This window comes from Fukomys damarensis, unplaced genomic scaffold, assembly GCF_012274545.1.
Source record: "Fukomys damarensis isolate Sample0158 unplaced genomic scaffold, DMR_v1.0_HiC HiC_scaffold_22, whole genome shotgun sequence".
Lineage (NCBI taxonomy): Eukaryota > Metazoa > Chordata > Mammalia > Rodentia > Bathyergidae > Fukomys > Fukomys damarensis.
Window position 1 is genome coordinate 4,502,178 of NW_022900934.1, and position 17,018 is coordinate 4,519,195.

Sequence of the window (17,018 nt, forward strand, 5' to 3'; positions counted from 1 at the left end):
GCTTGGCCTCCGCCCCACCCCCACCCCAGCCCCGCGGCGCTGGCAGGATCGGCCCCTGCACCGGGGAAGAGAAACCCTGCGCTCTCGGAGGCGGGGCGAGCCGGGCTTTGGGGACCAAGGTGGGGGCAGGAGTGTGGGTGTGGGCGTGGAGCCGAGCGAGCTGAGGGCTTGCCTTCCCCGAGCTGAAGAGCTCGCACGACGACGACATTGTACATGTGCGTGGCGCTGGTACTTTTCCAAGGGCTTTTAAATGCATTATCTTGTTGGAGACTCATTTGAGGCAAGGACTCAGAAGCAGACTGGAAAACAACTAATTTACTGAGTCCTGAATGCAGAGGAAGCAGAATGCAGTGTCTTTTTGCTGAATCTCAGACCAAAACAACCTTTTGCTAAAGAACAAACAAATAAACAAAAATGCAGAACATAATTCGCCAGGGAACACATTCTGAACCGAGGATCAGAACAGAGAATCGTAGCAGCAAATTCGACATTTATTGGGTGGTGGGCCTCCCGGGCCAGCTCCAGCTCTCCAGTGCGTCCCCAGGCAAGGGGGGTCCTCCAGCAGCCCTGAGCCCGGGGCCAGGACCCGCTGTTGAGAAAGGCTAGGGGGGGCTCCAGGTATGCCACCCCGAGCTAGGCAGCAAGGAGGGCCCCTTCTGGGGAACCTGTGAGCCCCCACGCCTGAGTGAGCACGATGTGGATGTCAGGGAGGGTGTGGAAGGAAAGGAGTCTTGGGATGGGGTTGCCAGACCTGGATTAGAGGCTGTGGGCAAGTCACCAATCTGGAGTGGCAGGGGGGCAGGGCTCTGTGGGGCAATGGGGGGTTCCGCAGCCTTCTCAGTAAAAACAGCTGCATCCCTGATCTCCTTTCGGTGGCACAGAAAGAGGTCACCAGTGGGCCTCTGTGTGCCCAAGGGAGAACCAGGCTCTCAGGCCAGGAGCCCAGATGAGAAAAGTGGGATGACCCATCCCAATAGGGACCCTTGTATGGCTCTCACACACAGCCTGGGCCACAGGCCCCGTTGTGCGTGCACACCACACACACACACACACACACACGGACACACTCTGCACTTGCACCGCTCACCACCACAGGCTCTTGGCCTGCAGTGTCTGTGTCTGCCCTTCCTGCCAGACCCTGACTTCCCAGAATCCAGTTCACAGGAGGCTGCTGCCAGAGATGGGACGGTGAGAAGTCCTTCCTGCCCTCCAGGTACACGGTGGCAACACCAGGATGCTGAGCAACCCTCCCCAGCACCATGGGCCCCACAGCTTTCAGGTCCTAGTGCCAGGTGAGCCAGGGCTGAGCAGCCCCTCTGCCAAACTTGTGTTTTGTACCACAAGTGGAAACCATGATCAAGTGGACCCAAGTGCCCACCTCTCCCAGCCGACCACCCCATGACCCTGTGACAGTGTAGCCTGTTGCCAGGACTCCAGCGAGACTACGGGAACAGCTAATGCATCCTTAAGCCCTTTGGCCCTAGGGAAAGTAAGGCCTTTGGCTCACCCCTGCCATCCCCCCGACGCCAGGCAGACCAGGCCCTGAGCCTGCACCTGGTCCCCAGCTGGCCCTGTCCCTAAGGCTGCCTTTGTGCCTGCACAAGGGAGACTCAGTTCCTCCCCTGCTCCTTGACCCCACATCCTGTATCCACGTGGGCGCAGCTCCCTGGCAGTGGGGGGCGGCAGTACCAGCTTCCCCAGAAGAGCTAGGCCATCTCTATGACCCCTGCCTCCTCTGCGGTGTGGGTATCTCGAGGGAAGCTGGGAGGGCTGCCTAATGCAAGCTATTAAGCCAGCTAATGACCTGTGAAGGCTCCTGAACCCTCCAGCCTCCAGCCGGGCCTCCCCTCTGCTCAGGAGCCCGCTGTCCCCTGCTCATTTGGTCACTGCCCACAATCGCTGTTATCGTGCTGGACAGCAGTTTCTCAGACAGAGCCAGAGGCCTTGGAGCCAGTTCTTGACTTCTCAGGCCCAGCTGGGGCTGTGTACACAGCAGGCAGTTAATAAATATTTGCTTGGGGCCGGACCCAGTCACCTTCATTCCCAGGACTGTGAAGGGACTGGGTTAAGACGGGGACATGTGTAGCCGGGTCCTCACCCCTGCTGCAGAGATGTGGGCAGCAGCAATCATTCTGTCTTCTGAAACGGTGGAAACCCAGCCCCCCTATGCCTGCCTTACCTCGTTACCTGGGGTCCAGATATGGTGAGCACTGTCCCTGAATCCCGCCTGCCCCACCAGAAATTAGAATGGGTTTCTAAGCCTGGCCCTTTGTCACCTAAGACAGTGTTGGGGTGCTTCAGAACCCAGGAAGCATCCCCTGGAAGCACTTGGCACTCCATTTGCAGTCTGTGCTGTGCACCCCCAGAAAACCCAAACAGCCTGGCTGTTCCGGCCTGAGCCTGAGGGCCCCTGGTCCCTGGGGCAGATCGCATGGCTCCTGTCTGCAAAAGCCAAGATGGACCAGCTGGATCTCAAAGCCAGGCCCGGTCTGAGAAGCAGGTGGCACCCTGAGAGCTCACACGCCTCCTGGGCTTCAGGGCTGGGTTCTGAAAACAGGGGTGAGAGAAGAACCAGACGGAGGCAAGAGCTTGGTATGGCGGCATTTAATCCAACTTCAAATGAATTCTGAGGACGAGCAAGGCCCCCTCAGAGAAGGCAGGGCATCCACGGCGAGCACGACGTAAGGGAGGCCCAGAGATAGCAGTTTCTCGGAGCCACAAGGGCAGACCTGTGGATCACGCACTCAGAAATGAGCCCAACGCCTACCAGTGCTCACCACAGCCCCGCCAAAGCCCAAGCTTTCTCCTAAGACATAAGAACGAACTGTCCATCACCACCACAGCGACAAACCAAAAACAAACCCTAACCCAACTGAAAGTCTGTCTTTCAACTGCTCAAACGAATCAGTGCAAAGTGAGGTAAAGAGCCCTCCGCCACCAGGCCGAGGCCGGGTACTGGTCCTCAGACCAGCCTGCGTCTCTTGGAGTCCCTCCCCATGTCGCCCTCCTGCGCATGAGGCTCACAGCCCAGTGGGGACACCAGGTTCAGCAGGGGGTCCTCGGAGGCCCGGCCGAAGAGCGCCAGCAGGAGGGCCACACCGAAGCCGGTGGCTCTCTCGCCCTGTGGATGGAGCGGGGAGACTGGGCTCGCGGTGCCTCAGCCCCACCTCGCTCACGGGACTTTCTGGGTGCCCTGCACCCCCCCTCCCCGAGCCCCTTCTTGGTAAGGGCATCCCAGAGCGTAAGTCAGGGTCGTGGTCCTTCCCCCAGGGTCAGGCTAGGGTTGGACGAGTGACATGGCCCCATGCACTCTGGCGCTGACCCCAAGATCCCCTCAGGGTGGAAAGGGGGAGTCTGGGCCTCCTGCTGCATTCACAGCAGCCACACTGCTCCCAGGGACAAGGAGGCCGGGGGTCAGAGGGGACTTCAGCAGGCCGGAGGCTGGGCCCAGACAGTGCAGCCCACAACATAAAATGAGTTCAGCTGGCAGCTCTGGAGCCAGAGAGACCCTATGGACAAGAGGGAGGGGCTGGCCAGGCCAGTGGGCAGGGGACAGCGGGCCCTAACGGGAAGGAGGACACCTGTTGCGTGGCACTCACAGCATGCACCGGCGCAGCGATGTCCAGGTGGACCCAGACCCCAGGCCAGTCGAAGCCGATGTGCGAGGCAATGAAGAGGCCGGCACAGGAGCTGGGGCTGTTGTCCCGGTCCTGAGGAGCCAAGACAGAGTCACTGGCAGCTCCCGGCGTGGGGAGCCTGCGGCCTATAACATTCGGCCACGTGGCGGGGATCCAGGGAGAACTCACCCTGCCCACCCAGCCTCCTCCTAGGAGTCCTCTCCCCTCCCACACACACACATCAATGCCCCAATCTGCCTCATGGGGCCGCATCCGCTCTGCCGCCCACTACCTCCACCTCCCGGACACACAGCCCCAACCTACCGCCACCGAGTTCTTCATGTCAGCCACAGCAGAGGTGAACTCGCTGAAGTGCAGCTCGGGGCAGTAGACCAGCGCGTGTACCAGATCCCCGCACTTCTGGCCTGCCTTCACACAGGCCGCCTCCCACTCTGCGCTGTTGGTAAGCACTGCCGCGTGGTACTTGCCCGTGGCGATGCCCTGGGTGACAGCCAGCGTGAGGGAAGCATCCAGTGAGGGCAGGAGAGAAACACAAGAGACAAAGGGGACAGATGCCAGTGGAAAAATAAGCCAACAGAGAGGCAGCGAGAACCAAATTACAGAAAAGAAAAAAGTAACAGAAGAGAACCATGAACATCTGGCGTAGCTTGAGTCCCAGCTTCCTGCACCCTCACTGGCCTTGTGCACCTCAGGGCCAAGGGGTTCCAGCTCCCCAGACTGCAGCCTGGGCACCCACCTGAGCCCCAGTCAGTGTGGCCATGTCCAGGATGATGTCGGCCCCCAGGTCCTTGCAGGCATAAGACACGCCATCAGCCAGCACCAGCCGGCCCTCGGCATCCGTGTTGTTGATTTCCACAGTCCTAGGGCACAGCAGAGGCCCCGGCTCAGGCACGCAGTTCCCGGGGCACTGAGAGGACTTCCTTCAGTACTCGGGAACCATGCTTAGAGGCCCCTATCGAGTAGCTCTCCCACTCCCAACACAATCTGTCCTCTCAGAGGTAGGGCGGGAAACAGGCGGCCACAGCTCAAACAACAGAGGCCAGGGAGAGACAGGGGGAGCTTACTTTCCTGAGTACAGCAGGTGGATGTCATCTGGCCTGGTGGCATTGGGCCCCACGGCATTCTCTGCCAGGCAGAACACGGCATGGAGGTTGTCTTTGAAGCCCTGGAGGGAGAAGCGGCCGAGGCTGCACTTGCAGACCAGAGGCCTGGAAGGGTGAACCTGGGGCTCTCAGACCCTCCATACCATCCTCGACGAAGTCCTGCCAGCTACTAGGGCTGAGGTTCCCTGGGGGGCTCGCTCCCAGGATCCTCCATGGCCCGTGCCAGGCTGTGAATGCACCTGACATGGGGCACAGGTGCTCCAGCCAGGACAGTCCCACAGCCCCCTCGGCCTCTGCCTCCCTTCCACAGGGGTCAGCCAGCATTGTGTCCTCCCATGCACACACGCGCACACACGCGCACACACACACACACACACACACACACACACACACGACAGCAAGAGTGCGCCCTTGTGGAAACAAGTGTGGTTCTCCCTTCCTGATGCCAGAGCACTGAGACTGCCCAGAGTGTCTGCCTGTGCAGGTTCGAGTGCACCCTGCAATCCCTGGAGCCTGTCCCAGGCAGCAGGGTCCAGTACAGCCAGACTCCTGCACCCCACCCCTCTATACAGAGTGGGCCAGCCCTCCCTGCAGCCCTCTTCCCAATGGCTCCCAGAAACTCAGCTTCTCTCTGGGGTCTCACCACAGCTGAGCCTTCCTCAAGGGCAGGGTCCCCCCAAACAGGCCCTGGGGATAGCTGCTGGGGAGAGTCTAGGGCAACAACGGCTCAGAGATCACCCTGGGCCTCTGCTCAGGACCTGCCGCACGAACGGCCCCAGACTCCCACATGGTGCACAGGACAGAAGCCCCTTGGGGGCCACTGGAGCTTCTCCCCTGAGCTCGAGGTGACACTGGATCAGCACAGACAGGGAGCACCGAGTCCACAGCCTCACTTACCTGCTTGATGGCAGCTCTGAAGGCCCCCAGGATGGCAGCTGCACCCCCACAATCTCGCTTCATGCCTGGCATGGTGGTCTGCAGCAGTACAAAGGAACCAGGAGAGAGGCTGAGTCACATGAACTTGGGCCTGCATGTCACACCAGGCCCCCACGTCCCACGGGGAACCCCAGCCTGTGAAGGCCTCTCATGAGGCCAACCGAGCACCCACAGAGTGTGTGAAACTCTGGCAGGTCCGAGGGGGCATTCCGGTTTCTCTTCAAATTGTATAAATCTTTTGCCTTTTACCAACGGGGCGATCTCCAGAAGCAACAAGAAGATGGGGAGGAGGAATGTGTGAGATCCCCTTTATTCCAGCAGTGCTTGGGGCGATGAAGCAGTAACTGCGGTGATGGTGGGGAGAAGAGTGGCCGCCCGAGGCCAGGCTGTCACACAGACACAAGCACCCTGACCTCCACCACACAACAAGCCGCTACATCAGCCTGGGGTCTGTCTGCAGGGTCTCTTTGTCCACTTCTCTGCCCAAAGTGTGAGGAAGAAAGCGAAGTGCAGGAAGCCGCCGAGGCTCACTTAGGGTCACCCAGCCAGCACTCTGCAGACCTGTCAGGCTTCCGGTTGGCGATCAGCGCTCCGGGTCACCGCCAGGATGTGGAATCCCAGAAGTGATGCCTGCCAACTTGCCCGTGTACTCCACTTGTCACAGCCGCCCGCTGGCTTATGGACGGGAGCAAGTATGGGGCCCTCTGGTTCCCTGCCTGTCCAGCGGCCCCTTCTAGTAGCGCAACAGTCCAGCGGTGCAGGCCTGCTGGAGCGCGCACCTCTGGGAGCCGACTGCCAGTCCACTCGTCCTGGGAAGCCAGGGCCCTGCTCCCCACCCACACTGAAGCCTTCTGACCTTCCGGGTCTCCCTCCAGCCCTGCTCAGAGCCCCTCCAACCTCGCTGTCTGCCCCGCACTCTCCTTTCTGCTCTGCGCCTCTCCATCTTCTCTCAGCTCCATTCCCATCCTCCCTCGAGCCACCGCCACCCTCCCAGCAGGACAGGGAACTGTCTCTGCCCGACACTCAGTTCACGTCTCCCAGGGGAGGAGGTGGAAGGAGACGGCCTCTGGCCGCCAGAAGCAGCCGCGCGCAGAGCTGCCGTCCTGTCGCACACGTAAATGTCTATAAATGACTTGGAAATGGTTATACATCTTTACGCTTTATAGGTTCCCAACTTGAACTGACAAGTTTGTAATCTAAACTAACAACAGGTCGTCAGATGTAAGGATTTGTGCTTGAAATGTACTGAGTGATTTTTGTATTGCACAAGCCTTGGATTTTAGTGGAAAGTATTTTTAGCTATAAATGGAGGTGCTTTTACAATTAAGTTGAGGGAAAACGATCCATCCAGCACTACTGAAAACAAGCCATCTTTCTGACCCAATCGGCAAGGAAGCATAAGATTGTTTTAAATGGAAAGATGGAACCCTGAGTATAGGATCAAAGCATTTCAGAATGGCCGGCACAGGAGATGCATCCGGATGGCCATTCACGGGACACTGAGCTCTTGTCAAAAGTGCCACCCCCCCCATCACAGGAAGGAAAATGCCAAGCTAACAAAAGAACTCAAGTGATGGCACGCTTGACAGCTTCTCATGACGCTCCTTGTGACACTGAGACGCCCTCTGCCTTCTTCAGTGGCCTGGCACTGCAGGGATGGTGCAGAAGCTGGGGTGGAGGAGATGGGTGCCCGGCACAATCGATGCAGTGGCCCCAAGGGAACCAGGAGTCACTGGGATCCTCTCCAAACCCTCTGGGAAGTCCCTTGCCGAGGCAGTAAGTTAATATTTAAGGCGATCCCGAGTATAAGCCATGGTCACGATTCGGGGCGAGGGGGCGTGCTGCTGCCGCGTGGCTGCTCAGAGGGGACTCAGGGCTGGGCATTTAAGTGATGAGTGCAACCAGCTGCTGTGCTCACGGACAACAGACAAGAGACAGTTTGTAGATTTAGAGGCCTGGCAAGTATTTTCTAGCCAAAGAGCAAAGGGAGCCTCATGCGTCCAGAAAATAGCTGACAGCATTTATTACTATGGGTAACACTGGAGCTTCAAGCACAAATCAGAAGGCTGAAAACCTCACATGGGTCACCCTGACGGCATCCCTCTACTCAAAGACTTGTGATGAGCTGGGCGGCAGAATCACTGAGGGTGAGGTTTTGATATTATAGGGTTAGATGTGTCCAAAGTTGGGTCTTCTGCATAAGTCTGTGGGCCAATATCCTCCAAACTACACATGTACGAGATTACAAAACCAAACATCTGAAGCTCAACACAGACTAGAAATTTCCCTGTAAAAGAGGATAAGTTCCACATCATCACCAACTTTTAAGAAAAGACTACTTGTTGAGTTTTGGTGTCACAGCAAAGAGTATCCATGGTTATCTGAAAGAGGAACTGAAATATTTCTGTCCTTTCCAACTACACAATGCAAGAGGCTAGATTTTCTCGATCTGCTTCAACTGAAACACACGGCAATGGACCAAACGCTCTGTGGAGGCAGACAAGATCTGTTACTGTCGCTTCTAAGGAGATCTGCAAAAATGCACAGCGCTACATTTCTCACTTTTTTCCATTTTGGGAAATACAGTTGTATTTATATTTCATAAAATTACGCCATGTACGTTCACATGTCAGACGGCTGTATTGCTATTTTTAAGTGAACTGTATTTTCACACTCCTCAGATTTAAATTCCAGTAGGTAAATACCAGTGGGTGTCACGCATTATGAACCAACCTCTTTGTAATCGATACTTTCTAGAAGTGTAGCTAGGTCCTGAGTAATGTCTGAGACCTAGTCCATGCTGATCCCGAGTGGCCTTTGAGATCTTTCCAAACAGAGCTGTGACTATTCTTGCAAAACTGAGTTTTGCTGGCACCACTTAGCTCTCATTGTGAGAAGTGACCACTCCCGTGCCAGCTGCTCCTGACGCAGCCACTTGGGAGGACGGGCGCTGTGTGGAGCTTCACACCTGGCCTCAGGTGCGGGTGCGAGTGCCTTCAAGTCGGCACAGATCTGTCGGCCACAGAAGACGCACCGTCTAGCCTGGTGCTCAGCAGAGCACAGCTCAGGAGACGCCCCAGGTTCACCCTGAAGTGACACTGAGGACGTCCCAGCTTGGGTGCCGGTGGGCGGTGACAACTGGGCAACACGGAGACACCTGACCATTCAGCGCCTGCAGGCCCGTCTGACCTCAGGTAGAGGCTGGGCCCAGGCTCTCATTTTTGGAGGGTGATCCAGAGCCACGAAAGGTACCCTGAGCTCTGGCAGCCCTTCCAACTACCCCCAGACCACTGCCTCCCTGGAGCTGTGTGCCTGAGGATGATCGAAGTGACACTGGGTGCTAGTGTTTCTCCTGAGCGGACAGCGGGAGGGCCAGAGCAGAAGGACCGGGCCCTGGGGCGTCTGCATCTCGCGTCTCGCTCTGGCCCTCTAATAAGCCAACACCAAGAGTAAGAGTCTGCTGCGAGGAGAAAGGATCCACACACTGCCAGCCAGGACGCAGCTCTCTCAAAGTAGCACAAGGGACCGAGGTGCAGGGCGGGCGGCCACACAGGCGCAGGACAGGAGCGCACAGCGGCCACACAGAAGTCAGCGGGGTTCCACCATGACAACGTGCCGGCAACTCTATGCAACTCTTCGTAGTGCCAGTGATCCTCTTCCTCGCCCCCAAACACATGTTCTTAAAGTATAAACAACTGCTGTGGCCACTGTCACATTTTAGTCCTACGAATAAGACTTGTGTTCATCTATCCATAGTCTTAAGCAACACTCTCCCACGCATATGCAAGTACCAGCCAGCCATAGGGTGGCTGGCCGTCACACACAGACTCAGCAGGAACAGTTCTGTTCACTCGGGAACAGTTTGAAGGGCAGGAGTACTGGGGTGCTCCACTGAGCTGGGTGCCCTAGTGCTGTGGCGTTCTCAGCCTCCCCCGCTCCAGCGCAGTGTCAGGGCTGAGGAAGGCTCCAAAGCCAATTATCTCCTATTCTGCTGCTCTATGTGGACCCTTGAGCATGGGTGGAAGATGTTTTTGATCCACAGACATCTGAACTTGAGGATGGATCCCAGAGAACTGAACATGGTCATTTCCATGGCTTCCGGAAGGCACTGTGAAGTGGGGTGCTCAGGACCCTCTGCCGCGGTCCTCCGGAATGCCCCAGCACGAAATTAACAGTGTTCTTGGACCGGTTGGGAAGGAAAACAGCCTGACAACCTGGCTGCTGTCTGTCGAACATAAATGCGTGAAGACAACTAATTGCTGAAGTCAAATTTGTGGATGACAAGGCCCACATACAAATATTGATGCCGCAGTCCATTCCAACAGCCCGAGTTATCTTTCCTATTTTAAAAATCCATTAATATTTAAAAAGTTAATACATTGCTGCTTTCTTGTAGTGGATTAAAAAAAAAGTTTCACTGGCATGATAATATGCATGGAATTCAATAAAAGAGAATGTTTGCTATTGGGATTATTTTAAAACCTTTATTAGTTTCACTTTGTGATTAGTCCTGAAAATAATTTAGTTTAGAGGAAGAGAGAGGTTTTAAGAAAACGATCATCCACTCTGCAAACACAGCTGATGCCCTAAGCAGCAACCAAGGTGGTGGCTCAACAACCAGGGAGGCAGAGGCCAAGTGGAGAAGGCAGACTACGCCTCCGCAGCCACACCCTTGGTCCTGGAGGGATGCGCTAGGTGCAAGTCCGAGCCAATGTTCCCAGATACTCTGAGCTCACAAGAGGCCTGAAATGCAGTCTTCTATGAGAATTCTTCCTGTTTTTAAATGTTGGTAACTAATTCAAATTTCAAAAACATCATCTGACCGACAGGACACACCTGTGAGCCCTGCCGGCTGCTGCCAGCTTGCCAGTGCCTGCTCTGAACGTGCTTTCCGTGCCCTCTGCCTCCTCGTACAGGCGGGAGGCACCGGGCAAAGAGCTGTGTGAGGGGTGCGGGCAGCGGACAGCTCCACGGCCAGGATGGTGCTTGCTCCTCAGGTGCTGCGCGCCAGTGACAGCCACCCCACGTGGGCCTTCTAGGGCCACCTCCAGCGGCATCTGCAGGGGACATGCTCCCTACCTCTTCTGTGGGGGTCATCTGTTTCCAGGGGGCCTTCTTGAGGCCACCACTCAGAACTCTCTCCACAGAAACCCAGGGACATGGCACTGGCACGGTTCTGTGATTGCCTCCCTGGGCTCTGTGTTACTTTCTTTTAATCATTTCTATGACTTCTCAAAGGTCCCTGTTCAGATTTTGTGATTCCCGATTTCTGCTTAAAATGTGGCCATGAAATGCAAGGATCCCTCCACAAGATCGCTCCTTCTCAGAACAGAAACAGGCCCCAAATCTGCCCGATTCAGGGCTTACAGAGACCCAGCCCTCCCAGCCCTCCCTCTGGCCCGGACACCTCACCTTCCCCTTGATGCTGAGGCCCCCAGTGTCATACACGATGCCCTTGCCCACCCACGCGATGGTCTGCGTGGCTCCGTCGGGGGTATGGCTGAGGACCGCCAGGGCCGGAGGGTGCAGGGCCGCCTTGCCCACGCCGTAGATCCCTGTGGGGCAGGGAGAGTGTGGTGAGGCGGGGCTGCTCAGGTAGAGCCTCCCACGCGAGGGCCACTGCTGCGGCCCGCCGGGCACAGAAGAGCGGTGCCGCCCCCACCAGCGCTCCCTCTCCTCCCGCCCTGGCAGGCAAAGGCCAGGGAATGCGAATCAGTTCCAAGGTGAAGACTGGGAATGACAGTCCGCACACAGGACTGTTGGGCAAGAAAACTGGCCGAGGGAACAAACGCTGCATCCTTTCCAGAAGGAAGAGAACAGGCCTGCAGAAGGAAATGACTTTTGGAGGGGGCTTCAAGGCCGCCGGCCCACAGGCATCCCCCTTCCCTGGGCCCTAGTGTGCTGCCACCAACACCTCCTTTTTCCAGTCTGCTCCCAAGGCCTCTGCTCCACTGCCTTCCTCCACTTTACAGGCTTCATTTTCCAAAAAAAGACCGCGGCTGCTGAAGGGCAGAGACTGAGCCCCAGGGTCCCTCCATCACTGAGTTGAATAAGGACACAGGCAGACAGCACTAACAATGGCTCTCCCGCGAACACCCACCACAAATGCACCTCCTCTGAGAAACTTCCCCACACAAGACACTTATGTGTCTGTAGTTGTACCGCTGGGACAGCTCCCTGCCCCTCTGGGGTGTTCACGTCTCTGCTGTCTACTCCACCTCAGAGTGGCAGGAGGGATGAGACACCTCCTGGAGGTTACAAGGTAAGATGGGAGCTCCCACCCTGCTTACTCTGCCCCGCTGTCCCTAGAGACCCCAGCTGCCATCCCGTGAGCGCCCTAGACAGATCCACGGACTGGAGTAGCATCTGCCCCAGCAGCCTCCAGCCCGAGACTGCCCGGAGCCTGAGTGGTCGCCTGCTGGCAGCAGAGGATGGGCCCCAGGCCGAGTCAGTGACCAGCAGGCTGCAGCAGGGAGACCCCCCAGGTCAGCCTGGGGCCCTCTGTTTCACAGCCATAGACAACGGGGCCTGTGATAGTCCCCAGCTGCCTGGCAGCCTCCACGTGACCCAGCCACAGCTGTCCTCCCCTGGAGTTCCTGGGCAGTGGGGAGCGGCCCTAAGCCGTCAGGGAAGGCCTGTCTGAGGAGGTGGCCTTGGAGCCCAGACGCGCAGGACAAGACAGCTCATCTGAGTGCCTTGCGGAAAAGCATTCCCGATGAGTGAGCCACCCATGCAAAGCTCTGACATGGACGTGAACTTGTGTATTCGAGGAACGGAGAGGCCTGCTGAGCTGGTGGGAGTGTGGTATGCAGGGCGTGACGAGGCTGCGGTGGGGGACGGACTTGGGGCTGGCTGCCTCCGGAACATGCCTCAGAACCTGGACAGCTGCCGCCCCTCCTCCAGAGACCGTCAGCTTCCCAGGCTCTGGCCTTGCGCTGGGACAAGGGCTGATTTGCCTCAGGTCACAAGGAAGATAAAGTTGGGGACAGTGTACTGTGGGCCCTGCTGGACCTCTGCCATCCAAGTGCCCCTGGCCACTGCCTGAGGCCAAGACCCATGGGGTGGCAGCTCCCACCCACCTCCGAATCCTCTTGTCTTCAGTTCCTCATCCCGGATGACGGTTGGGGCGATTCCCAGCTCTTTTCCAACTCTGTTAATCTCCTGGACACGATCATGGAAAAAACACGAAGACATGTGAAGATGGCCAATCGAGGCGAGGCCGGGGCTGGGCGCCAGGGATGAGCCATCGCCTGTGCAGTGGGAGCGCAACCAGCCTTGGAAGCCAGCAGCCTTGACTCTCGTGATTAAACCCAGGAGAGAAGGCTCCCCCAGCCAGCCCCCAGCTTCCTGCAGCTCATGGCTGCAAGCCTACTGCGGGGCCTCAGTGAGGCCTTGTCCTCCCCACACCCTCTGCCAAGGCTGCTGGCCTTTTGGAGCTGGGTGGATGAAAGTGCACAGGCAGCAGCTCCAGGGCTCCTGGGCAGTCAGAGAGCACGAACAGCCTCTAGGTCTCCACAACCCACACCTCGGCCAGCCTCTCCCCTGGCGTAAGACCACGCACCTCAAGGAAGATGTCTGTGTTCATCTCATTGCAGGGAGTGTCCACAATGCGGGCTGCCAGCCGCACACCCTCCGTGGCGTTTGCTAAACACTGGGAAAAAGCAAAAGGTGGTCAGTGGGCCTAGTAGGAGGTAGACGTTCCCAGGAATCCAGTGGTATCTGAGGCACACACCCCAGATCTCCCTGGGAGGCTACAGGGCTACACTCAAGGCATCAAGGAGGCTGGTGGGAGGCGGAAGCAAGACCCACACCAGGATCCCCTCCCCAGCAGCTGGGCCCCATCATGCAGTATTTTGCCCTGGCCTCACACTGGGGTCCTTTCAAAGTCCACACCCTGCTCCTCCCTCATCCAGCCTCTGCAGACCGCACCCTTTTGCTCCGGTGAGGATCTCAGCACCTACGCTCAGGACCTTCTTGAATGCCACCTTCCCCAGCAGCTTTCCAGGGGCTCCTGCAGGCTCTCCCCTCAGCCCAGGGGAGCTGCTTTCCCATGTGGGCAGCTCATAGCTGCTTCAGGGCACCCAGGTCTGGCTGCCTTTGTTTTCCTTATCACTGGGCAGCATGCTCTGGGCACAGGGTGTGGAAAGGAATAGCAGACCCTGCCTCAGGGAGCGTGTGTGTCTCCTTGGCACACAGTAGGGAGTAGGGAACTGGGCAAGTGGACCACACAGCCTCAGGTGCGGAGTCTGAAACCCCACCACTCAGGAAGGCGGCTGGGAATCAGACAAGTGCGAGTGCAGATGCCACATGTGCCCAGAGAGTGGCTGCCCCTGGCAGTTAGCAGAAAGCAGTGGTCCTGGTCCTGCTCCTGCTTCAGCCAACCTAGAGGCCTCGTCCCGCCTGCTCCTCTCTGCCGGTAGTGCCTCGCTCTCAGCTGATTCCCCGGACACCCTGCCCCACCTCACTCTTCACCGCCCACCCTCATGCCTCAGAAGCGCCAGGTAGCCGGCTGTGTCAGCGCCTCTGAGCTGGCCGGAAGGAGACGATATTAAGAGAAAAGCAGCCAGGGGCCCGCAGGTGCACGCGGTGACAATGAATTCGTCATCGGCTCCCCAAGGCCCACCGTGTCAGGAAGGGCAGGCACAGGGTCAATTCGCCAGCCTGACTGCCACCTCCGCCCTGTCTGATTGCTGCAAGAGCCACTGTCTGTCCTGGGTAATTAAACCCCAATGCCTCAGAGGTAGAGACCTGGGACTTGACAGCTCAGATATGAGATGTGCGTGTGTTCCTGCCACCCGGCAGCTCGCATCCTGTCTGAGAAGCACGTCAGGGCCACAGGACTGGCTTGGAGGGAAGCAGGTGTGACCCGGCCAACCCCAGTGAGCTCACAGCACTGCCACAAAGCAGGGAGGGAGCAGACCTCAGTTTCTTCATCAGATCCTTCCTTCATTCCGTCCACATGTGTTTGAGGACCCGGGCACACCAGCCAGATTCTGAGAATCCAGAGACATCTAGGGACTCAAGGCCAGCAGAGCAGGGACCACTCACCATCAAAGCTTCAGAAGAGGAAGGCAGAGGCTGCAGGACTTAAGAGCACTGGGGGCTGGACGGGGATTGAGGAGGCATCCCTGGCAGGGAAAACGGAGAGGGCTACAGAAAGGCCACACAGGGCATCAGACCCTGAGCAAGCCTGACAGGCAGAGGGACAACAGGAACCACTAAAGCTGCGAGCGGGACAGGGTGGTGGCGAGTGAAGGGGTGTGGACTGGAAGAGGGGTGGGGAGGGGCCTCCAGCTTCCAGGCTGGGGTCTAGAGCACAGTGGGTCCAGAGCTCAGAAGGGACTCCCCAGTGAGAGGGCTGGGAGTGCTCTTCGGAGTCCCACTGCAGATGGAACCCAGAGAAGGCTGATGCCAGCCAGAGAGGTTGTGACGGGACTGTGCAAGATGGCGGACAGGCTCCAGACAAGTAGCCATGCTCCAAGGAAGGGTGACAGTAACCAGCCCAGAGGCGGAGGCCTTAAAAGCCACACCGAGAAGGAGGTGCAAAGCAGCTTTCAGTAGGGGAGAGTAAAGAATTCAGATAAGCAGAGCAAGCAGACTGTTTTGTGAAAGTTTGGTGATGAAGAAAAAAGAACTCATTCAAGATGGCAGGGACAGAAGCAAGGTCCTTCCTTTGAAGGCAAGGAATCTGGCCGGGGGAAGTGGTTTTGTGCCAGCGCTGTGAGCTCACTGGGGTTGGGAGAGGAGACAGCAGACCAGGCAGGGTGGCTACCAAGTCCTTGGGTGGGGGACTCGCCTAGGGCTCAGTCTTCTTGGATCTAAAATGAAAGGTAAGCGCTGAAGCAGGAAATAATAGACTATCTGGTCTGGCTGCTGGAGTGGACAGATAGGCAAGGCCACAGGAGTGGGTTTGGGGCCAGCTGTGTGGGAAGGGAGCCCAGCATCAGGCCCATACACGGACTCAGAGTTAGAAATCACTTCCAGCCTTGTCTGCTGCAAAGCGTTACTCTTTGGGTCGAGTGAAATGACATATGTAAAAGCGCTCCCTTGACAGATCTAATACACACAAGCAAGGGAACACTGCTATTCAAACACAAAGGTGCCCCGCTAGATGAGCAATCAACACTGGCACACCGCACAGAACCCTGCAAACGAAGACTGCCCTGAGGGAGAGGGGCTCCCCGGGACCACGGCAGCCCTCCCATCCCCCTCTATGGGAACACCCACTTGCAATGTGGACACTTCCATGGGCCCGTTGTCCTGTCCCACCAGGAAGAACTCCACGGTGACGGTCCTTTTCTCAGAGCGACGGGAAGCCCCTGAGCGGTGCGTGAAAAGTGGGAAGGCCCGGGCCAGGGCGCAGGCGGATGCGAAGATGTCAGACTGCTCACAGACCATCTGCAGCACAGGAGGGTAGGCAGAGCAGGGGCTGAGGGCCACGGGGGCTGTGACCAGGAGCTGCCCCGCAGTGACTCTGCCTGACAGCAACTCCTGGTGGATGAAACCCACACAAAAGGACTCCACAGAGCCACGATCCCGTCTCCCCGTGCCTTCACCGGGACCTAGACCTGAAGCACGGCCTTGCTATATGAGAAAGTAGACGCTGGCCCCCAGAGTCGTCAAGCACCTCAGCAGCCATGAACACGAGGCATGGAGGCTCAGACGTGAGCGCTGGCCTCAGGAAATCCAGGCTGTGGTCTCTGGCTGGCCACCAAAACTGATCTGGCCAGACAGCTTGTCTGGACCTGCTGCCCTGTCTGGGGCACGTGCTGTGACGTGTGAGGCCCCCTCTGGGTCACAGGCTCAGCTGTGGGTGGAAGCTGAGCTCCCGGGACCATTGGAGCCCTCTGTCTCACAGACACACTCACCAGGATGCAGCGCTGGGCTCCGGGTGGCAGGCAGGTCCGCACCAGCCGGGTGATGAAATGGGCGGCAGAGGGGCTGTTGTGCCGGCTCACTCTGGAGGGCAAGGCTGCCACAGTGGCGTAGTTCAGGTAGAGGGGACAGCTGTCCGTGGGGTTGGGGTTGAGTGTGGCCAGAGCAGCCTGCCAGAGCTAGGTTAACAGGGAGAGGAGAGTCAGGGCGGACTTCAAACCGGGCCACGTGCCAGGGGTCCGCCCTGCCTGCCACGCCTGCATTTCCCGGGCACCCCACCGGGCCATTGGACGCTTGTGTCTCTGGCTGGCAGCATGCCACACTCGTGGAGGGAAGCCCGGGAGCGAGAGGGCCAGGGTGGGACCCCTTTGCTTCGAACACTTGGGCCCCCGCTGGGATGGGGCTTGGCCTGTTTCCACTGGCGCGGGGTCAGGGGCCGAGCGCCACGCGGAAGGGCAGGTGGCGG

The 17,018-nt window shown here is 58.0% G+C and overlaps 1 protein-coding gene across 2 annotated transcripts; it reads right to left on the reverse strand.

The window, feature by feature from the left end:
• Window positions 1–2,593: 2,593 nt before the first annotated feature.
• On the reverse strand, window positions 2,594–16,942 carry Npepl1 (aminopeptidase like 1). Of its 2 annotated transcripts, XM_010628767.3 has the most exons (12): window positions 16,832–16,942; window positions 16,546–16,731; window positions 15,905–16,075; window positions 13,239–13,328; window positions 12,757–12,838; window positions 11,090–11,232; window positions 5,639–5,716; window positions 4,703–4,803; window positions 4,375–4,498; window positions 3,942–4,118; window positions 3,600–3,710; window positions 2,594–3,121 (listed from the first exon to the last, which is right to left on the reverse strand). In XM_010628767.3, exons 3-12 carry the CDS (start codon window positions 16,073–16,075, stop codon window positions 2,963–2,965), a joined length of 1,236 nt encoding a protein of 411 aa, XP_010627069.1. In that variant the 5' UTR covers window positions 16,546–16,731; window positions 16,832–16,942; the 3' UTR covers window positions 2,594–2,962. The 2 variants fall into 2 exon arrangements, with proteins under 2 accessions (XP_010627069.1, XP_010627068.1); XM_010628766.1 differs by lacking the exons at window positions 16,546–16,731; window positions 16,832–16,942 and adding an exon at window positions 14,726–14,805 and having other exon boundaries at window positions 15,905–15,981.
• Between the last annotated feature and the right edge of the window lie 76 nt (window positions 16,943–17,018).